The following is an 18,084-nucleotide window of genomic DNA, read 5'->3' on the forward strand; positions in this document are numbered from 1 at the left end:
TGAATAAGTAGGATATTCACTTGAAATGTGAGAATCTAATTGCGGTAGAGGTGTGAAGAGATCTCGGGTACAAATGCAGAAAGAATTAAGGATAGGTTAGCAATACCATAAGAAGTGCAAGCAAAGCTCTGGGAAGGAAAATCTTGTTCATATAGCACCACCTTTAGTAGTGCGATGCAGACATTTGGACATTCCATAAGAACAGACAAAAAAAAAATTCCACCAGGACAGACAATGCCACTGGGTGTTGGTGGGTTTCTTCATTAATGTAAGTGAAGAAACTGTATGAGTCACACAGTTAATGCTGTCTACGCTTGAGAAATTAACCTAATCTGCGTTGCGCTGTTTGAAGCAGTGCAGTTTTTCCCCCTGTATTTCATTTCTAGAGAAAGAGAATTCAGAAGTTATGGTCAACTGATGCAGGACTGTGCAGAGACCACACTTACGTTCACTCCATATTACTAAATGACAAGGGAAGCACTGAGGGTGGTACAAAAAGATATCCAAAGCTGACAGCAGAACTGAGAGAATAAAACTGAGGCAACAGGAGAAAGGCTGGGGCTTTTGAAATTTTGAAGGGGTTTACAGGCTTGATGGAGAGAAGATGTTTCCACTGGTAGTGGAGCCTCAAAATAGGAGCCATGAACATAATATAGTTACTAATAAATTCAATAAAGGAACTTAGGAGAGATTTCTTCACTCTGGGGGCGTTAAGAATGTAGAACTCACTGCCACAAGGTGTGATTGAAGTGAAAAGCAGAGATGCAGTTAAAAAGTACATGAGGGAGAATGAAATATGCTGATAAAGTGAAAGGACATAAGGTTGGAAGAGGCTTGTGTGTAGCTTTAAAACACATTAGAAACAATGATGGTTGTAAAATTCTAAGTAAGCAAAAGAGGGAAATTCTACTGATATATAAGGGTTAACAATGATCACAATGTCACTGAATGCAGAAACATATACTACATCTGGATATTCTGAGGCATTTTTGAAGAAGTGGGATTGTAAACTATTAGCCAACTTGAATAAAGTTACTTCAGCATTTTATGTATATCACGTTGCTAGGACTGGACTAAAACAGCTTTGGTCAACAATGTCAGCCAGCTATAGCACATTCTTGGACATTAATAGCTGATCCTGCCATTAACTTTGCAGCATTCCCAACTCAATGGAGCAACACGCAACATGCCTCCTCCAAGCCTACATCAATGGCTAATTGTGCAGGCTTCAGTTTCTCCTTCCACATCCCACTCACTGGCATTGCGGAAGTTGGCACTGAATAAAAAAGTTGCTGTACCAGTTTCAAGGCCGGTTAACAGGATTAAAGACCAAGTGTGCCACAGTTGAAGTGCATGCTGAATATGTTGTTAATGATTGTGTGACTGCTTCATAAAACACGTACCAATTAGGCTCCCTCACCACAACTGTTGCTCATTAATAATTTCATGCCAAGGGAATGAAAGATGAAAACTTGCAGAAGACCTAGTTTCACAACTCGCTGGAAAATCAACGCTCAGCATGACTGGACGCAGTTGTTGAGATTTAACCCTCATTCCCCTGGGTTCCTGCTCTCAAGCTTACTGGGGGAGGGGGTGCAAGCAACTGAAGATTTGGAGGTAGAGTTATCACTGGACAGTTTTGTACATCCCACTTTCGCAGTGAGTTCAGGAGTAGTAGTGATGAGAATTGGATGCAGAACTCCCACTCACAGAGATGTGGGACCAAGTAAGATAAAGAGAAAAAGTGTACAGGTTACGTTGATTGGCCATGCTAAATTGTCCCTTAACGTCAGGAGGATTAGCAGGGTACATACATGGGGATACGGGGATGGGGCCTGGGTGGGATTGTTGTTGGTGCAGGCCGGATAGGCCGAAGGGCTTCCTTCTACACTGTAGATTCTATGATTCTATGATGACCAGAGGGCAACCCTTATTCACAGCAGGGAAGGAGAAAAAGCGCACGTACAGCATTATAAACTGTTATGTCTCTAGTTCAATCATACATTTGCTCTCAAAATACAGGAGTTTCAAGTGCATTACTTTCAGCTCTTCTTTTGGTAGAATGGCTGACAGACTTTACATCGTTGCTCAGCACCTGACTGCAGGGGCAGCAGTAAAGGTGACACTTGGTCTACATTTCTGTAGCAATTAGTTCCTAACTCTTTATGAATAGTATAACTTTCATTTCTTACAATGGTACAGATGCAGACTCCTAGAGCAGAATTTTCCCTTTTTATGCAGAGTGTGACCATGGGCTGGAAAAGCGAGGTGGAAGAGTGGGTGTGGGCCCAATGGTAGCTTCCCCGGTCATGTTGCTAGGGAGATTGAAAATAAAAAGCCAGGAGTCCGGTCCTGTGATATCACACTGGGGAGGGTGGTGGTGGTGGCGGGGGGGGGGGGGGGGGGGGGGGGGGGTTTGTAATTGAGCCCAACCTGCCAGCAAATAGTTACAGTTTATTTATTAGTTGCAAGTAAGATGTACATTAACACTTCAATAAAGTTACTGTGAAATTCCCCTAGTCAGCACATTCCGACATCTGTTCAGGCACCTAACCAGCATGTCTTTCAAATTGTGGGAGGAAACCCGTGCAGATACGGGGAGAACGTGCAGGCTCCACACAGACACTGACCCTAGCTGGGAATCAAACCTAGGCCCTTGGTGCTGTGAGGCAACAGTGCTAACCACTGTACCACCGTGCCATTATTTTGTTTTCTATAGATTGGCCATTTTTTAAAGATCACCCTGGTACAGAAAAATAAGGATGGAACCCCACTCCCCGCCACACCTCACCACCTCCCCCACTCTGCACTGCTCCCTGCTATTGACACAGTGCACTGTCCATTAGCACTGTTCAGGCTTGTCCCTCTCCCTCATGAGCAATACCGAGCTCCTTCATGGGTATGCCCGTCAAACGTAGACCATGGGAGACCAGTCATAGTTGGGGTTCCCGATGTTCAACATCAGCATTCCTTTCTTGTTACATCACTGGTGGGGATGGGCGCGATGTGAATTGGCACTGACGTAAAGAGTTTCTGCTTCCATCACTATTCACTCCTGAACAGGATGGGAACACAAAATCCTGGCTCTGGTGGCATCCTGGCACATGATGACACAGTGGTTGACTCTGCTGTCACACAGCGCCAGGGACCCAGATTCGATTCTGGCTTTGGATCAGTGTGTGTGTGTGGAGTTTATGCCTTCTTCTCAGGGTCTGCGTAGGTTTCCTCCGGATGCTCCGGCTTTCTCCTACACTCCAAAGATGTGCGGGTTAGGTGGATTGGCCATGCTAAGTTGTCCCTAGTGTGTAGATTAGGTGGAGTACCTAGGATAGATGTGCTGAGTTGCAGGCATGGGGCAAGGAGGGAGGGGCACTCTTCAAAACGTTGGTGCAGACACAGTGAGCCAAATGGCCTCTTTCAGTATTGCAGGGAATCTATGATTAATATGCAAGGGTCAAAGTCTCCAAACTAAATTATGTTGATAATCATTGAAGAACTTAAGAATTAGGAGCAGGAGTAGGCTATCTGGCCCCTCAAGACTGCTCCGCTCGCTATTCAATAAGATCATGGCTGATCTTTTTGTGGACTCAGCTCCACTCACCCTCCCAATCACCATAACCCTTAATTCCCTTACTGTTCAAAATTTTATCTTTCCTTGCCTTAAAAACATCCAATAAGTTGGCTTCAATTGATTCACTAGGCAGGGAATTCCATAGATTCACAACCCTTTGTGCGAAGAAGTTCCTCCTCAACTCAGTCCTAAATCTGCTTCCTCTTATTTTGAGTTCATGCCGCCCAGTTCTAGTTTCACCCGCCAGTGGAAACAACTTCCCTGCTTCTATCTTATGTATTCCCTTCATTATATGTTTATATCAGATCGCCCCTCATTCTTCTGAATTCCAATGAGTTTAGCCCCAGTCTCTCCTCATAAGCCAACCCTCTCAATTCCAGAATCAACCTAGTAAATCTCCTCTGCATCCCCTCCAGTACCAGCATATCCCTACTCAAGTAAGGAGACCAAAACCGTACGCAGTACTCCAAGTGTGGCCTCACCAGCACCTTATACAGCTGCAACATAACCTCACTGTTTTTAAACTTCATCCCCCGAAATTCCATTTGCCTTTTTAATTACCTGCTGCACCTGCAAACCAACTCCTTGTGACTCTTGCACAAGGACATCCAGGTCCCTCTGCACAGCAGCATGCTGCAATTTTTTTACCATTTAAATAATAGTCCATTTTGCTGTTACTCCTGCCAATATGGATGACCTCACATTTACCATTTACAAGACTGATAAATAAGATCAACTACACAAGATAAATCCTAATGTCATTAGTATTGAATAAATGTTTCACTCAAGGTATTCCAAAATGCTAAATCATGCTGTTGTTACATGATCGTGAATTACAAGTAGAAGGCCCATCTGAAATAATTTGTGTCCTTTTAAATTCCACACCGGTATTTGTTAACAAACTTGGTTATCACAGTTGTCCGTAACTGAAGATTCCATCACACAGCCCATAAGGAACTATTTTTTTGAGCAGACGTAATGGAGACGATTTTCAAAGCATGCTACCGACTTCCCTGCACTTCAATCCTTTAAAAGGTAAACAGACGTCTCCTTTTAATACGGTTCCCCAGTGAGTTATGCTGGAATTAAAGGCTCAAACATATTCATCGTGTAATTTACAGACATTACATTTCCTACCCACTGACTTATAGCCTTATTCAAATAGCTTTATTCAAATCAGATTCAAATAAAATGCTGATGTGCTTTTCTTAAGGCTTACAGATTTAATAAAACGGAGAATTTTCAACAGCTGATGTCAGTTTGCAGCTGGTTCGTTGCAAATTGGACATGAAAGTAATGAGGGGTGGGGCAGGAATACACCAAGAATACATTTCAGTCATCAGTCTCCCTTGGTATTTTAGAGAATAATATTTACATCAATCGACGTCTACCTACAAATTTGTAGATCCTCCCCCTTTCTCAATTTTCTCCCAAAAGCAACAACTCATGGAGGAGTAATGGGCAATAATTACCCCTTCCACTGAACATGAAGAGTGACCATCAGCAGGCAATTCTGTTATGAATGAGGGGGGAGGAGGGACGACATACAGAACAATTGTCTTCTTACCCAAAGGTCACTTTCCACAGAGATTCCCCACCACACCACCCTTTCCCCCCCTCTAGTCACTTGCAGAAAGGAGTTACAACTCTGACTGGGCCAAAGGGCCTGTATTGAGCTGTAATGACTGTTCCCTTTCCCTAGTCCAGAGTCCTCAGCTAATTCAATATGCTGCTGAAACTGAGAGATGTAGAAATAATTTTGATATTTGTGTGGAATGTTTGCAGTGAACTGTCAGATAGAACAAGCTCGGCGTCCTTGCTGGATTTTGGATCTTGCCAGACTTTGGGTCCAACAATTCAGGTCAAACTGGGTCAGGTGGGTTCAAGCGTCACTTGGAGCATGGGGCTAGACCAGCATTCAAAGCAGCAAAGGCACTAACTAGCCAGGCTGGAAGCCATGCCAATGCAGCACCTAGCCAAACAGTCCACGTAAGCTCATTGAAAAATTTTTAAAAAATAAAATAAATGCATAGCACATTATAAAGATGTCCAGTTTTCAGACAACTGAAGTTGAGAGGGTGTACAAATCTGCACAGTGGTTAGCACTGCTGCCTCACAGTGCCTGGGACCCGGGTTCAATTCCCAGTTTGGGTCACTGTCTGTGCAGAATCTTCATTGGCCATGCTAAATTCTCCCTCAATGTACCCAAACAGGCGCTGGAGTGTGACGACTAGGAGATTTTCACAGTAACCTCCTTGCAGTGTTAACATAAGCCTACTTGTGACACTAATAAATAAACTTTAAACTTTAGTTCAACAGTAAGTATTTATTAACTACAAGTAACTATACACATAGGTATTGTAAAAGGCCCAAACTAAGAACTGATTCATATGACCACAAAAGCAAAGAGCAGAAGGCAGCTATTCAGCCCCTTGAGCCTGCTCCACTATTTAACAAAATCATGATTGATGTGACAGTAAGCTCAAATCTGCATCCAGCCTGCCCTGATAAGCAAGAGGGTGATAGGTTACCAAGAATCTATCCATCCCTGCCTTAAAAATATTCAAAGTCCGGCTTCCAGCACCTTTGCAGGAAAGAGGGTTTCGATGACTCACGACCCACACAGAGAGGACATTTCTTTTCATTTCCATTTTCAATGGGGAAACCCCTTATTTTTAAACAGTGACCCCTGGTTTTATATTCTCCCACAAGAAGAAACACCCTCTCCACATCCACCCTGACAAGAGCACCTCAGGATCTTCAGTCAAGCCACCTCTTACTCTGCTAAAGTCCAATAGATACAAGCCTAGCCTCTCCAGCCTTTCATAAGACAATCCACCCATTCCAGGTGTCATTCTGATAAACTTTCTCTGAACTGCTGCCAATGCATTTACATCCTGCTTTAAATAATGTGATCAATACTCCAAATGTGGTCTCACTGACCCCTGTACAACTGAAGCATAACCTCCCTACTTTTGTTTTTAATTCCCTTCACAATAAATTAGAACATTCTGTTAGCTGTCCTAATTACTTGCTGTACCTGCATACTGTTTGTATTTCATGCACTAGGACACCCTGATTCCTCTGCATTTCAGAACTCTGCAATCTCTATTTAGATAATATGCTGCTTTTTTATTCTTCCTGTCAAAATGGACAATTTCACACTTTCCCATATGATATTCCATCTGCCTGATCTTTGCTGACTCACTTGATCTGCCCATTTCTTTCTGTAGCTCTTTACGACATCTTCAAAACTTAATTTTCTACCATTTTTTGTGTCATCAGCAAATTTGGCAACCATCTCTTCAATCCAATCATCCATGTGAATAGTTGAGGTCCTAGCACTGATCGCTGTGGCACACCACTGGTTACATCTTGCCAACCTGAAAACCATTTATGTCTGCTCTCTGTTAAAAGTCTGACAACACCAGGTTTTAGTCCAACCTATTTATTTGATAATATACTCACAAGCTTTCGAGGGACACCCTCTTCGTCCCTCGAAAGCTTGTGAGTATATTATCAAATAAATAGGTTGGACTAAAACCTGGTGTTGTCAGACTTTTTACTGTGTTTACGCCAGTCCAACGCCGGCATACCCACATCATGCTCTCTGTTAACCAGCCAATCTTATGTTACCCCACTATACCATGAGCTTTTCTGTTCTGCAATAACCTTTGATATAGCAGCTTAAATGCCTTTTGGAAATCTAAACACAATACATCTACCAGTTCCCCTTCATCCAAGTTACTTAATTGTATAGGGCATTGGTGAGGTTACACCTGGAGTATTGTGGGCAATTTTGTTCTCCTTATCTGAGGAACGATGTCCTTGCTACAGAGGGAGTGCAGTGAAAATTTACCAGGCTGATTCCTGGGAGGACAGGTCTGTCAAATGAGAAGACACTAAGGGTGCGGAATGCGTCAAGTAGGTGTGAAAATGGGAGCGTTCCAGATCCATTTTTAGGTGCGTTTTCATGCCCATTCTTATGCACTCTAATCCAAAATTTTGCAGACAGTCTGTTTCTGGTCAGAAAGGTTGTGGGAGGGGCTTAACATGTCCAATAGCCTGTAGAGGGAGATAGTATGCATGTACACACCCTCTGATGCTGCCCTGTCCTCATCAGACCTGCCCCCTGCCCAGGTAACAAGTTGGCATTGTCCACGTGCCAGGGTGGCACTGCCAGTCTGGCACTGCCCACGGGCCACTCCATCTTGCCCTCAGCCTCCCCAGGGGGGCCTCAATGGCCTCCGGTTCCACCAGCGAGGCCAACACGACTGTTCCTCATTCATGGGGAGCAGGTGTCTTCCTCGCTGGAGAGAACATCTCCTGGCAAGGCCCTAAAGGCAAAACGAGCCGAGAACCCCAATAAGTTTTGATTAAACATGATTTGCCTTTCAGAAAACCACGTTAACTCTGGCTGGTTACCTTGAACTTATCAAACCGCCACGCTATTAAACTTCTTTAATAGCGTCAACATTTTTTTCTATGACAGACGTTGAGCTAACTGGCCCATAGTTTCTTGCTTTCTGTCTACCTCCCTTTTTGAATAATGTGATTTACATTTGGTATCTTCCAATCTAATGGAACTTATCCAAATCTAAGGAGGATTGGAAAATTAAAATCAATGCATCAACTATCTCATTAGGCATTTCTTTTAAGACTCTGGATGAGGTTCATCAGGGCCTGGATTCTCATTCTGAAGCTCCAACAATTTATTCCATGTTACTTGTCTGGTGACTGTAATTTTCCTGAGTTCCTTTCCATTTCCTGTTTTATAGCTGCTTCTGATTATGTTACTTGTATCCTCAATAGTGAAGACTGATGCAAAATACCTTTTCAATTCATCTGCCATCTCATTGTTTTCTATTATCAATTCTCCAAACTCACTTTCTATCAGATCACCACTAACTTTGTTAACTTCCTAAAATATTTATAAAACTTTTTATATTTCTGGCTAGATTTCTCTCATTCTTTAATTATCTGGGGATACGTATTCAAATTCCAAAGCACACTGGGTGGCACAGTGGTACAGTGATGTGCACTGTTGTCTCTCAGCGCCAGGGATCCAGGTTCAATTCCAGCCTTGGCTGACTGTCTGTGCAGAGCCTGCGTATCTCCAGGCGCTCCAGTTTCCTCCTACAGTCCAAAGCTGTGCAGGTTAGATTGACTGGCCATGCTAAATTGCCCCACTTGTCAGGGGGATAAGTGAGGTAAATACTTTGGATTATAGGGTTAGGGCCTAGGTGGGATTGTTGTTGGTGCAGGCTCGATGGACCAAATGCCTCCTTTTACACTGTAGGGATTCTATGAAAGCAGCTGGTGGAACTTAAACCCAGTTAATAAATCTGGAGTTAAAAGCTAGATTCAGTAATAGTGACAATAAAATCATTGATTGTTGTAAAAACCAGTATCCTTTAGGGTAGTATCCTTTAGGGTATCAGTATCCTTTAGAGTAGGAAATCTATTATCTTTACCAGGTCTGGCCTATATGTGACTCCAGACCTTCAGCAATAAAATTGACTCTTAACTTGCTCAGAAATGGCTTTGCAAGTCACTCAATTCAAGGGCAACAAGGAATGGGAAAATGGCTGGCCTTGCCAGTGATACCCATATTCTGTTAAAGAATTCTTTTTCTTTAAAGTTAATTATGTCCTATAGGACTGTAACACTGGCTTCCACGTCCATTTTAAAGCTTGAGGGGTGGCCAGTAATCAAGGTGTCTGCTTTACAGAATCAAAATCCAGGACCTCTGATCCACCTTAGAAGCACGGTTCTTTGCATGCGTCTCGACCTTGGGAATCTCTTGGGACCTCCCGTGCGTTTTGGTGCTTTGACTTTGCACAGATTCCCCAAGTTGTCTGGTGTAATTACATTGAAACATTGGGCTGAAATTGTCGGACACGTCTGTGGGAGTGCTTTTGCCCCATAACGCTGGCATTGTCCATCTATTGGTTAGTTAGATTATTTCTGCCTTTGGCCTGGAACGTGCCTGTTTTCCTGCAGTTTTACCAACCGGACAGTGGGTTTGCTTTGTCCCTCAGCGTGGATCTGTACCGCACACACCAATTTCATATTGCTTGACAATCTGGATATCTTTCTCAAGGGTTATGTCTTCTTTTGCTTGAAGCATGTCTGACAGTGTGTCATCGCCACTCCCGCAACTACTCTACCCCTAATTGTTTAGATTTCAGGTCACCGTAACCAATTCATACAACTCATTAATGAAGGAGCTGACAGCTTCTCCTGCTGCTGCACACATTTATTAAATTTAACGCTCAAGGATTTTGTTACTTCTGAGTTTAGAATAAGCTTTGAATGATTTTAAAACCTATTGAAGCTTTGCAAATGATTTGTTGATTCTGTGTTGAGAAATAGTTGGCTATCGATCCTACCAAGCAAACCAATGTGTTAACTTGTTCAGCTTTGGTCTTCTTATCCAGACCTGAAGCAATGTATCTCATTTTCTCTAAAGTCCCTACCTTTGTGACTGATCTGGCTCCTGTATAAGACCACTTTGACCTGAAAGAGTGGATTTCTGATCTGTGGTTAAAATTTTTAAGTTGGAGGTTCAGCTTTAAGATGTTTCCAAAAATCCAAACGGCTCTGCCACACACTTCTGTATAAAGGGTGCTCCCATGGTTGCAGGTTTTGGCAGGCTCCTGCAGTAGTGGTGTCCAGAATCTCAACGTTTACATTTTTTCACCAGTGGCTGCCTAGATGAACTGGTTAATCTAATTCACTTAGGCGTAATGATCTTGGGAGCGTCAAATCCTGGGTTTGTGAGGTTTTTAAAGCTGCCTACACTCAGTCATAATTAATTTTTAATCGTTATCTTTTTCCATGTGTTTAGGCGTTGATGTTGACTCAGGAATTGAGTTTCTAGGATTGCTATTTATACAGCAATTTCTGGCCACTACAGTGTTTAACTTTTTTCAGGACGCGTGCTCTCCAGGAACTTTTAATTCTTAGCTCACCTCTTCTAGCTTTGCTGACTCTGGGTATTGAAGGTGGATGTCCTTGGGATTCATTGGAGTCTTCTGCTGCAGTGGGGAAATCTAAATTCTGCCTTCAGCTTCCAAGCCTTTCTTTGGAGTTTTTCTCTGGCAGTTTCCTTCTGCATCTTCATTTCTGAGCTTTTCTTCAGATCAATATGCCTTTTGTTTTTACAGTTTTCCAGGCTTTTAATGTTCTTCTGCAGGCTTTGCAAGGTTTTGAGTTGTTCCATTCGCTGCCACCATGTTGTAAGCTGTTGGGCATTGTTTGGTTGAACATTAGATATTTTTAGTTTTAAGTAGATCAACAATATATGCTTATTAACTACCTGAAACTATGTATATATAGAGACAATAAAAGTCCAAGAAGCAATCTCCATGCTTCCTTCTACACACAGCTCTATCCAGCACTACACTGACCCCTCAGTGCGGGTCATGTATTCTCTTATTACTGCGTAGTAGGACTATGCTTTGCCTGACGTTAACCATTTACATGCCAGATCCTTATACTACAAGCTCACCATCTACATGACCCACCAATTTAATGTTTGCTGCGTGTTGCAAAGAGAGTGAGAAAGGTTTCAAGAATTCATCACAATAAACTTTTAAATCAGTGCATTTTTAATTCACATGGAAGGAAGCAGCATTGGATTGAGTTCTAAGAAATGAAGCAGGGCAAGTAAATAAGTGTAGGAGAAAGCCAAAAACAGTGATCGTAACTTAATTAGGTTCAATATAAAAACAGAAAAGGAGGGAAGAGTCAAACATGAAGATACTAAGTGGGGTGGAAGCAAATTTAAATAAATAAAATAGGCAAAGCAGTACAAATGAATGGAACAGAGACAACTGAAAAACAGTGGAAAATTTTCAAATAGATGATTAGGATAAAGATCTAAGATAATATTTCAACAGCATTGGTTCCTTGGGATACACAGGTCCTTAGGAATACTACTGTTTTACATTCTTCCAGCCCTAACATGTTCACTACTCATTACTCTTCATCCTTTAGCCAATCTTCTATCCACATGATCACATTCCTATTAACATCATGCACTTTCATTTCAGTACAAGTACCACATCAAATGTCTTTTGCAAATTAATTTGCATTACATCCATTGAATATTTGTTGTTAAATTTATTGGAGTTATTCTGGGGAAGTATTATCAAACATTATTTGCCTTTCAAAAATCCATGCTAGTTGCCTTTAATTAACTAACATTTCCCCAGGTGAATAAACTTAGTTCATGTTGGGGCTTCAAAAGGCAACTAATTAGTCAGAGATGTCAGGTGAAATTTAATGCAGAAGTGTTGAAGGGTTACGCCAGGGAGGAGGAATAAGAGAAGAAATACTTATTCAATCAATAAATGTTAGAAAGAAAAAAGCAGAGACACTTTGGGTCCAGGTACACAAGTTCTAAAACTAACAGGAGGACATCAGAACAGGTGAAGTCCATTCAGCCCTCAACATCTGGTTTGCCATTCAATTACTGGCTGAGTGAACCACTCAATGACTGATGTTTAACTGAATTCCATTCACCTCCCTTTGCTCCATATCCATTAGTAAATTTGCCTAACTTTTTCGGCCTTTTGGTTAAGATCAAACGCGATGCCTTTTCTTGTCAGCTTAGATCTTGTATGTCTCTCTTGTGGGGACCATTAATTGGTTGCAATTTGAATTTGAATTGGTTTTTGGAGCGAGAGAGGAGATGGATTAAGGTCGTACCCTGTCCACTCTGCGCATTGGCTTTATAACTTTAAGCAATTTTTTTTAAAAACCTATTGATTTCTTCCCAACCTTTGAAGGATTGACTTTAAGACAATATTATGGAGAGAGAGCAAGGTAATAGAACTGAGTTGATGGCTCTTCCCGACAATCGCTACAGGCACTAAAAGACCCGTTCTCAGCTGTAAAATGCTGTTATCCAAAACAGTTCCTGTTATTGAGGAAGGTCAGTGGATGTAATAGAGGTATTTCAAACTGAGGTAGTTCTTCAAAACAAGAGGAAAAGGTGCATGACACTGCCTCCTTGTTGTTCTCTTGAAGTGTACATGAACCAAGATTCAGAGGCCCAATAGCATCGTAGGCCCACATTTTAACAAACACAAGTTTGTCATTGTGTTAAAGCTGATAATTTCAGGAAAGTAACACTGGGGTCTTCTCCCACTTTTTGGACTCTGGAGGCTATTTTACATCAAACTTTAGCATCTCATTTTGGGACAACGACATTGCATGGCTTCTTCCTCCTTCTATACAGTATGTCAAGCACTCATCTCTGCAGGCGCAATGGGCTGTACTATGTAATATTGAAATATTCACTAAAACTATCACCCTTAACCCACAAGCTTATTCAAAGCCCTGACTTTCCATTGGTTTACGAAACACTCCTCGACTCTCATGTCTTTCACAATTAGAGTTGCAGTCAATAGAAGATGAAAGTTACATCTTTCTGCAGCTCAAGTGTAAAAGGTTTCCACGTTACACAATAGCGACATGCAATATAAAGACAGGCGGATGTATCACTTTAAAGATTGCTTTGTCAAAACAGGAATTTAGAATCTGAAATGAAATAATAACAACTCTATGTAGCATCTATGTGGAAAATTGGACACATATTTGAAACAGTGAAAAAGCATATAGGGTCGTGAGGAGAACACAGGCAATAGAATCAATCTTGGATTGCTCTGGCTAAAAGGTGTTACTGTGAAGATGGGCCAGTAGCTACATCTGAGGCGCCTCCTACAACAGTATGACAGTTTGCACAGCAAAAACAATCCTTTGTAAACAAAACAACTGCTAACATAACAATGATACCCAGAAGTAACCTGTATATATTGTGGTTCAGATCAATGTCAGTGGGCTAAGGTCTCTTTTTTCTTTATTGTGTACATGTATCATCATGCTTAATTTATAAAATCATAAAAACTTGACAAAGGCTTTAAAATGACTGCAACTCAGACAAAAAGGAACATTCTGGCATTCAAAACAGTTGCCGCTATGAAAGATACGACAGTGAGCCCACTGATTGCACTGATCAAATCCAAGAGAAATATAGAAAGGCTATTTACATTCCTAAGGCCAATCGTGACAATGGACATGACATGTCTGGTGGGGCAAAAGGCCCTAAAAGCAGCCTTGAAATTACTCACCATCTCAAGAATCCAAACAAGGGAACATACACCCTTTATCCAACCAAAATCGAAATGTGGGAGTCATATCAGACCCCACCCCAGCTGGGAGAACCCTTTACCCTGCTCTAGGGAACTGTAAAGCTCAGACTGCCATTTGCCATTTAACATACAGAAACTCAGAAAAATGGCTGACCAGCTTTGAATACCTACTCTGTTTCAGCTAAAACTTATTTACTTCTGTAGCAGTGCATATATGACTACTTCATCTCTATGTGTCTATCCCAACATGTACGTTGTCTCTACTGGATAATGAATTATCCAGCATCAGTCCTCAACCTGCTAGCTCTGTGAAAAGATACACCATTGGACTGTATTTCAGAGACGGTGCATATCATTTGCCAGTTTCAGCACACAGTATAGTGTGCCATAAGATAAGCTAATAAGCACATCGTAAAGCCAGTTCTTATAAAAGCTGTTCAGCACAAAATGTAAATATCATGTAAATTCAGAAGTAACAACTTTGAAAAGAGGTCGCAGGCATGTCACTGACTGTAACAATCAAAACATAGCCTGACAGAAGTAGAACATCCTGTATAAACAGATAAGTGGGACAGTGGTTAGCACTGCTGCCTTACAGCACCAGGGACTCTGGTTCAATTCCAACCTTAGGTGGAGCTTGCACATTCTCCCCATGTCTGCATGGGTTTCCTCCTTCAGTCCAAAGATGTGCAGGTTCGGTGGATTGGCCAGGCTAAATTGCCCTTAGGTGTCACAAGATGCCTAAATTAGGGGGATTAGCAGGATAAATACATGGGGTTCCAGGAATGGGCCTGGATAAGATGTTTTGTCAGAGAGTTCGTGCAGACTTGATAGGCTGAATTCCTCCTTCTGCACGTAGGGATTCTATGATTCTGTATTTCAGAATAAGACGATGGTAATCACTTTGGTTTAAGATTGTAACATGTTTTTTCAAGGCGGCACAGTGGCAAGCACAGCTGCCTCACTGTGCCAGGGACCCGGGTTCAATTCCAGCCTCAGTCTGTATAGAGTTTGCACATTCTGCCCATGTCTGCGTGGGTTTCCTCCAGGTGATCTAGTTTGCTCCCACTGTCCAAAGATGTGCTGGTTGGGTGGATTAGCTATGCTAAATTGCCCCTTAGCATCAGAGTTACAAACAGTAAATATGTGGGGTTACGCAGATAGGGTTGTCAGTGCAGGCTCGCTGGGCCAAATGGTCTCCTCCTACACTATGGGGATTCTATCTTGCATTACAATACAAGTTTAAAAAGGTCAGAGCTAGTCACATGGGTTAATGTTCAACTTCCTCTTGATCATAAATTTCACTCTTTGCACTTTCCTCAGTGTTGACTAATGTTTTTGCTCTAAGATGTGGTTTTACAGTTAGAGAAAAACTGGTTCAAAACTATAGCTGCCTCATTGGGTAAACATACCAAAATACGATGCTACATTCGAAGTAGGAAAGTAAGAACTTCAGTCTTAGAATGGAAGAAGGGACCATGATCAATTGGGAGGGAACAATATGAGTTAGAAGATGATAATGTCAACAGGGATGGGAAAATGCTATCCGTAGTCAGACACGTTACTCATTGCGCCAAAAGTCTCACGACGTTCTGAGTGAAAAGATTTCTCCTTATCTCGGTTTTAAACGGTGAATCCGTAGTTCTAGATTCTCCAGACAGGAAACATCCTCTCCACATCCACCCCGTCAAGTCCCCTCAGAATCTTATATGTTTCAGTAAGGTTCACTAGAGCGATTCCTTTAATAAGTCCTGGGTTGAGGAGAGATTGAGTACACTAGGCCTACGTTCCCAAGAAAAATTAACAATGAGGTGGTCTCACAGGATAGCTGAGAGGAAAAGGTTTCTTCTCAGTGTGGAATCTAGAGCTTTGGGGATCATTGTCTCGAAATTAGAGCCATTTAGAACTGAGATTGAGAGCTTTCTTCACCCAAAGAGTTGTATATCTTTGAAATTCTCTGCCTCAGTGGTTCCTCAGTCACTGATTATATTGAAGGAATAGATCAATAGATTTTGGACACTAAGGGAAATGGGGAATGTATAGGAAGCTGCTGTTCAGATAGCGGATAAATCATGATGTAACATAATGGCATAACAGGCTTTTGAAGGTCTGAGCAGCCTGCAGATTTGCCACAAACGTTGTGCTCAATTCACAACTTGGCATGATGGGATTTGAATGCACACCTAAACTGCTCAATTCTACCTTTTTGCAAAACTCCACCTGCCATTTGATTCTTTTAAAGTGAACTCTATTTACGTGGGTCATTCTTAAGACTAAGTACATCTTCTTAAGTCTAAAAGGGGTATATAAAAATTTCGAATCACATAAACCTCACCCCTGATTTTGAGACAGATGCAAAATTATGAATGTTAGCTGAAAATGTATAAGGAAAACTGTACAAGAGGAACTGAAGTGAAGTTTTTCCTTTCCTGAGCTATGCTGGGTATAGATGCCAGTCCAAATGTGGCTCCTCAGGTGTCAACACTGTCCTGCTCACACCTTGCCTCAGATGTCAACCCTGTTCTGGCCACAACAGGTCACTCAGGTGATTGACTTTGTCATATCCACACCTGGCCCAGGTGACAGCCTCTCTGACTGGACCCGGCCCAGGTGACAGCCTCTCTGACTGGACCCGGCCCAGGTGACAGCCTCTCTGACTGGACCCGGCCCAGGTGACAGCCTCTCTGACTGGACCCGGCCCAGGTGACAGCCTCTCTGACTGGACCCGGCCCAGGTGACAGCCTCTCTGACTGGACCCGGCCCAGGTGACAGCCTCTCTGACTGGACCCGGCCCAGGTGACAGCCTCTCTGACTGGACCCGGCCCAGGTGACAGCCTCTCTGTCTGGACCCGGCCCAGGTGACAGCCTCTCTGTCTGGACCCGGCCCAGGTGACAGCCTCTCTGTCTGGACCCGGCCCAGGTGACAGCCTCTCTGTCTGGACCCGGCCCAGGTGACAGCCTCTCTGTCTGGACCCGGCCCAGGTGACAGCCTCTCTGTCTGTCTGTCTAGATCTGGCCCAGGTGAGCGTCTGTCTGGACCCGGCCCAGGTGACAGCCTCTCTGTCTGTCTGTCTAGATCTGGCCCAGGTGAGCGTCTGTCTGTCTGTACCTGGCCCAGGGGAATGTCTCTGTCTGTACCTGGCCCAGGGGAATGTCTCTGTCTGTACCTGGCCCAGGTGAGTCTCTCTGTCTGTACCTGGCCCAGGTGAGTCTCTCTCTCTGTACCTGGCCCAGGTGAGTCTCTCTGTCTGTACCTGGCCCAGGTGAGTCTCTCTCTCTGTACCTGGCCCAGGTGAGTCTCTCTCTCTGTACCTGGCCCAGGTGAGTCTCTCTCTCTGTACCTGGCCCAGGTGAGTCTCTCTCTCTGTACCTGGCCCAGGTGAGTCTCTCTCTCTGTACCTGGCCCAGGTGAGTCTCTCTCTCTGTACCTGGCCCAGGTGAGTCTCTCTCTCTGTACCTGGCCCAGGTATAGGATGCTCTCAGCGCCATTTACCTGATCCTGTTCTTCCTCAGCGCCAGTTCCTCTTCCTCCTCGGTACCGAAATCCAGGGAAACATCCTCGGTGTCGTCCACCAGCGCCTGGAGGTGAAGGAGAGACAGTGAGTGAGGCAGCGGGCCAGGCGGCTCCGGACAGCGGGCAGCGGCTCAGCCTCCCTCCCGGGGCCGGGTCGGGCGGCCCGAGCAGCGGTCTCTCGCCCACGGCCCTCCCGCTTACCTGCCGCATGATCCCCGGTGCCGGAGCCGCCGCCGCCGCCTCCTGTCAGTCCCCGGCCGCCGTCAGGGGCGGGTGCGACCGTCAAATACATCCGGGGGAGCACAGCCCCGGCGCCGAGGGAGCAGCTTTCACTGCAACTCCACACCCATCACCAGTCCCAATCCCACCGCAATCCCAAACCCATCACCAATCCCATCCCAATCCCACTGCAATCCCAAACCCATCACCAATCCCATCCCAATCCCACTGCAATCCCAAACCCATCACCAATCCCATCCCAATCCCACTGCAATCCCAAACCCATCACCAATCCCATCCCAATCCCATCATCAATCCCACTGCAATCCCAAACTCATCCCAATCCCAAACTCATCACCAATCCCAAACCCATCACCAATCCCATCCAAATCCCCAATCCCATCCCAATCCCACTGCAATCCCAAACTCATCCCAATCCCAAACTCATCACCAATCCCAAACCCATCACCAATCCCATCCAAATCCCCAATCCCATCCCAATCCCACTGCAATCCCAAACTCATCACCAATCCCATCCCAATCCCACTGCAATCCCAAACCCATCACCAATCCCATCCCAATCCCATCATCAATCCCACCGCAATCCCAAACCCATCACC

General features: G+C 43.8%; 1 protein-coding gene across 2 annotated transcripts in view; it reads right to left on the reverse strand.

Annotated features, from left to right (window-relative positions):
- The window catches only part of LOC145355092 (Golgi apparatus membrane protein TVP23 homolog A-like), a 51,344-nt gene extending 33,761 nt beyond the window's left edge, over positions 1-17,583 (reverse strand). For both annotated transcript variants that reach the window (XM_080206950.1, XM_080206952.1), the window contains exons 1-2: positions 17,447-17,583; positions 17,225-17,310 (exon numbers count right to left, since the gene is read on the reverse strand). In XM_080206950.1, the coding sequence (XP_080063076.1) occupies positions 17,225-17,310; positions 17,447-17,455 (95 nt within the window). In that variant the 5' untranslated portion in view covers positions 17,456-17,583. The remainder of the gene's footprint in view (positions 1-17,224; positions 17,311-17,446) is intronic.
- Between the last annotated feature and the right edge of the window lie 501 nt (positions 17,584-18,084).

This window comes from Carcharhinus amblyrhynchos, chromosome 18 (genome assembly GCF_965287045.1).
Source record: "Carcharhinus amblyrhynchos chromosome 18, sCarAmb.v2.hapA, whole genome shotgun sequence".
NCBI lineage: Eukaryota > Metazoa > Chordata > Chondrichthyes > Carcharhiniformes > Carcharhinidae > Carcharhinus > Carcharhinus amblyrhynchos.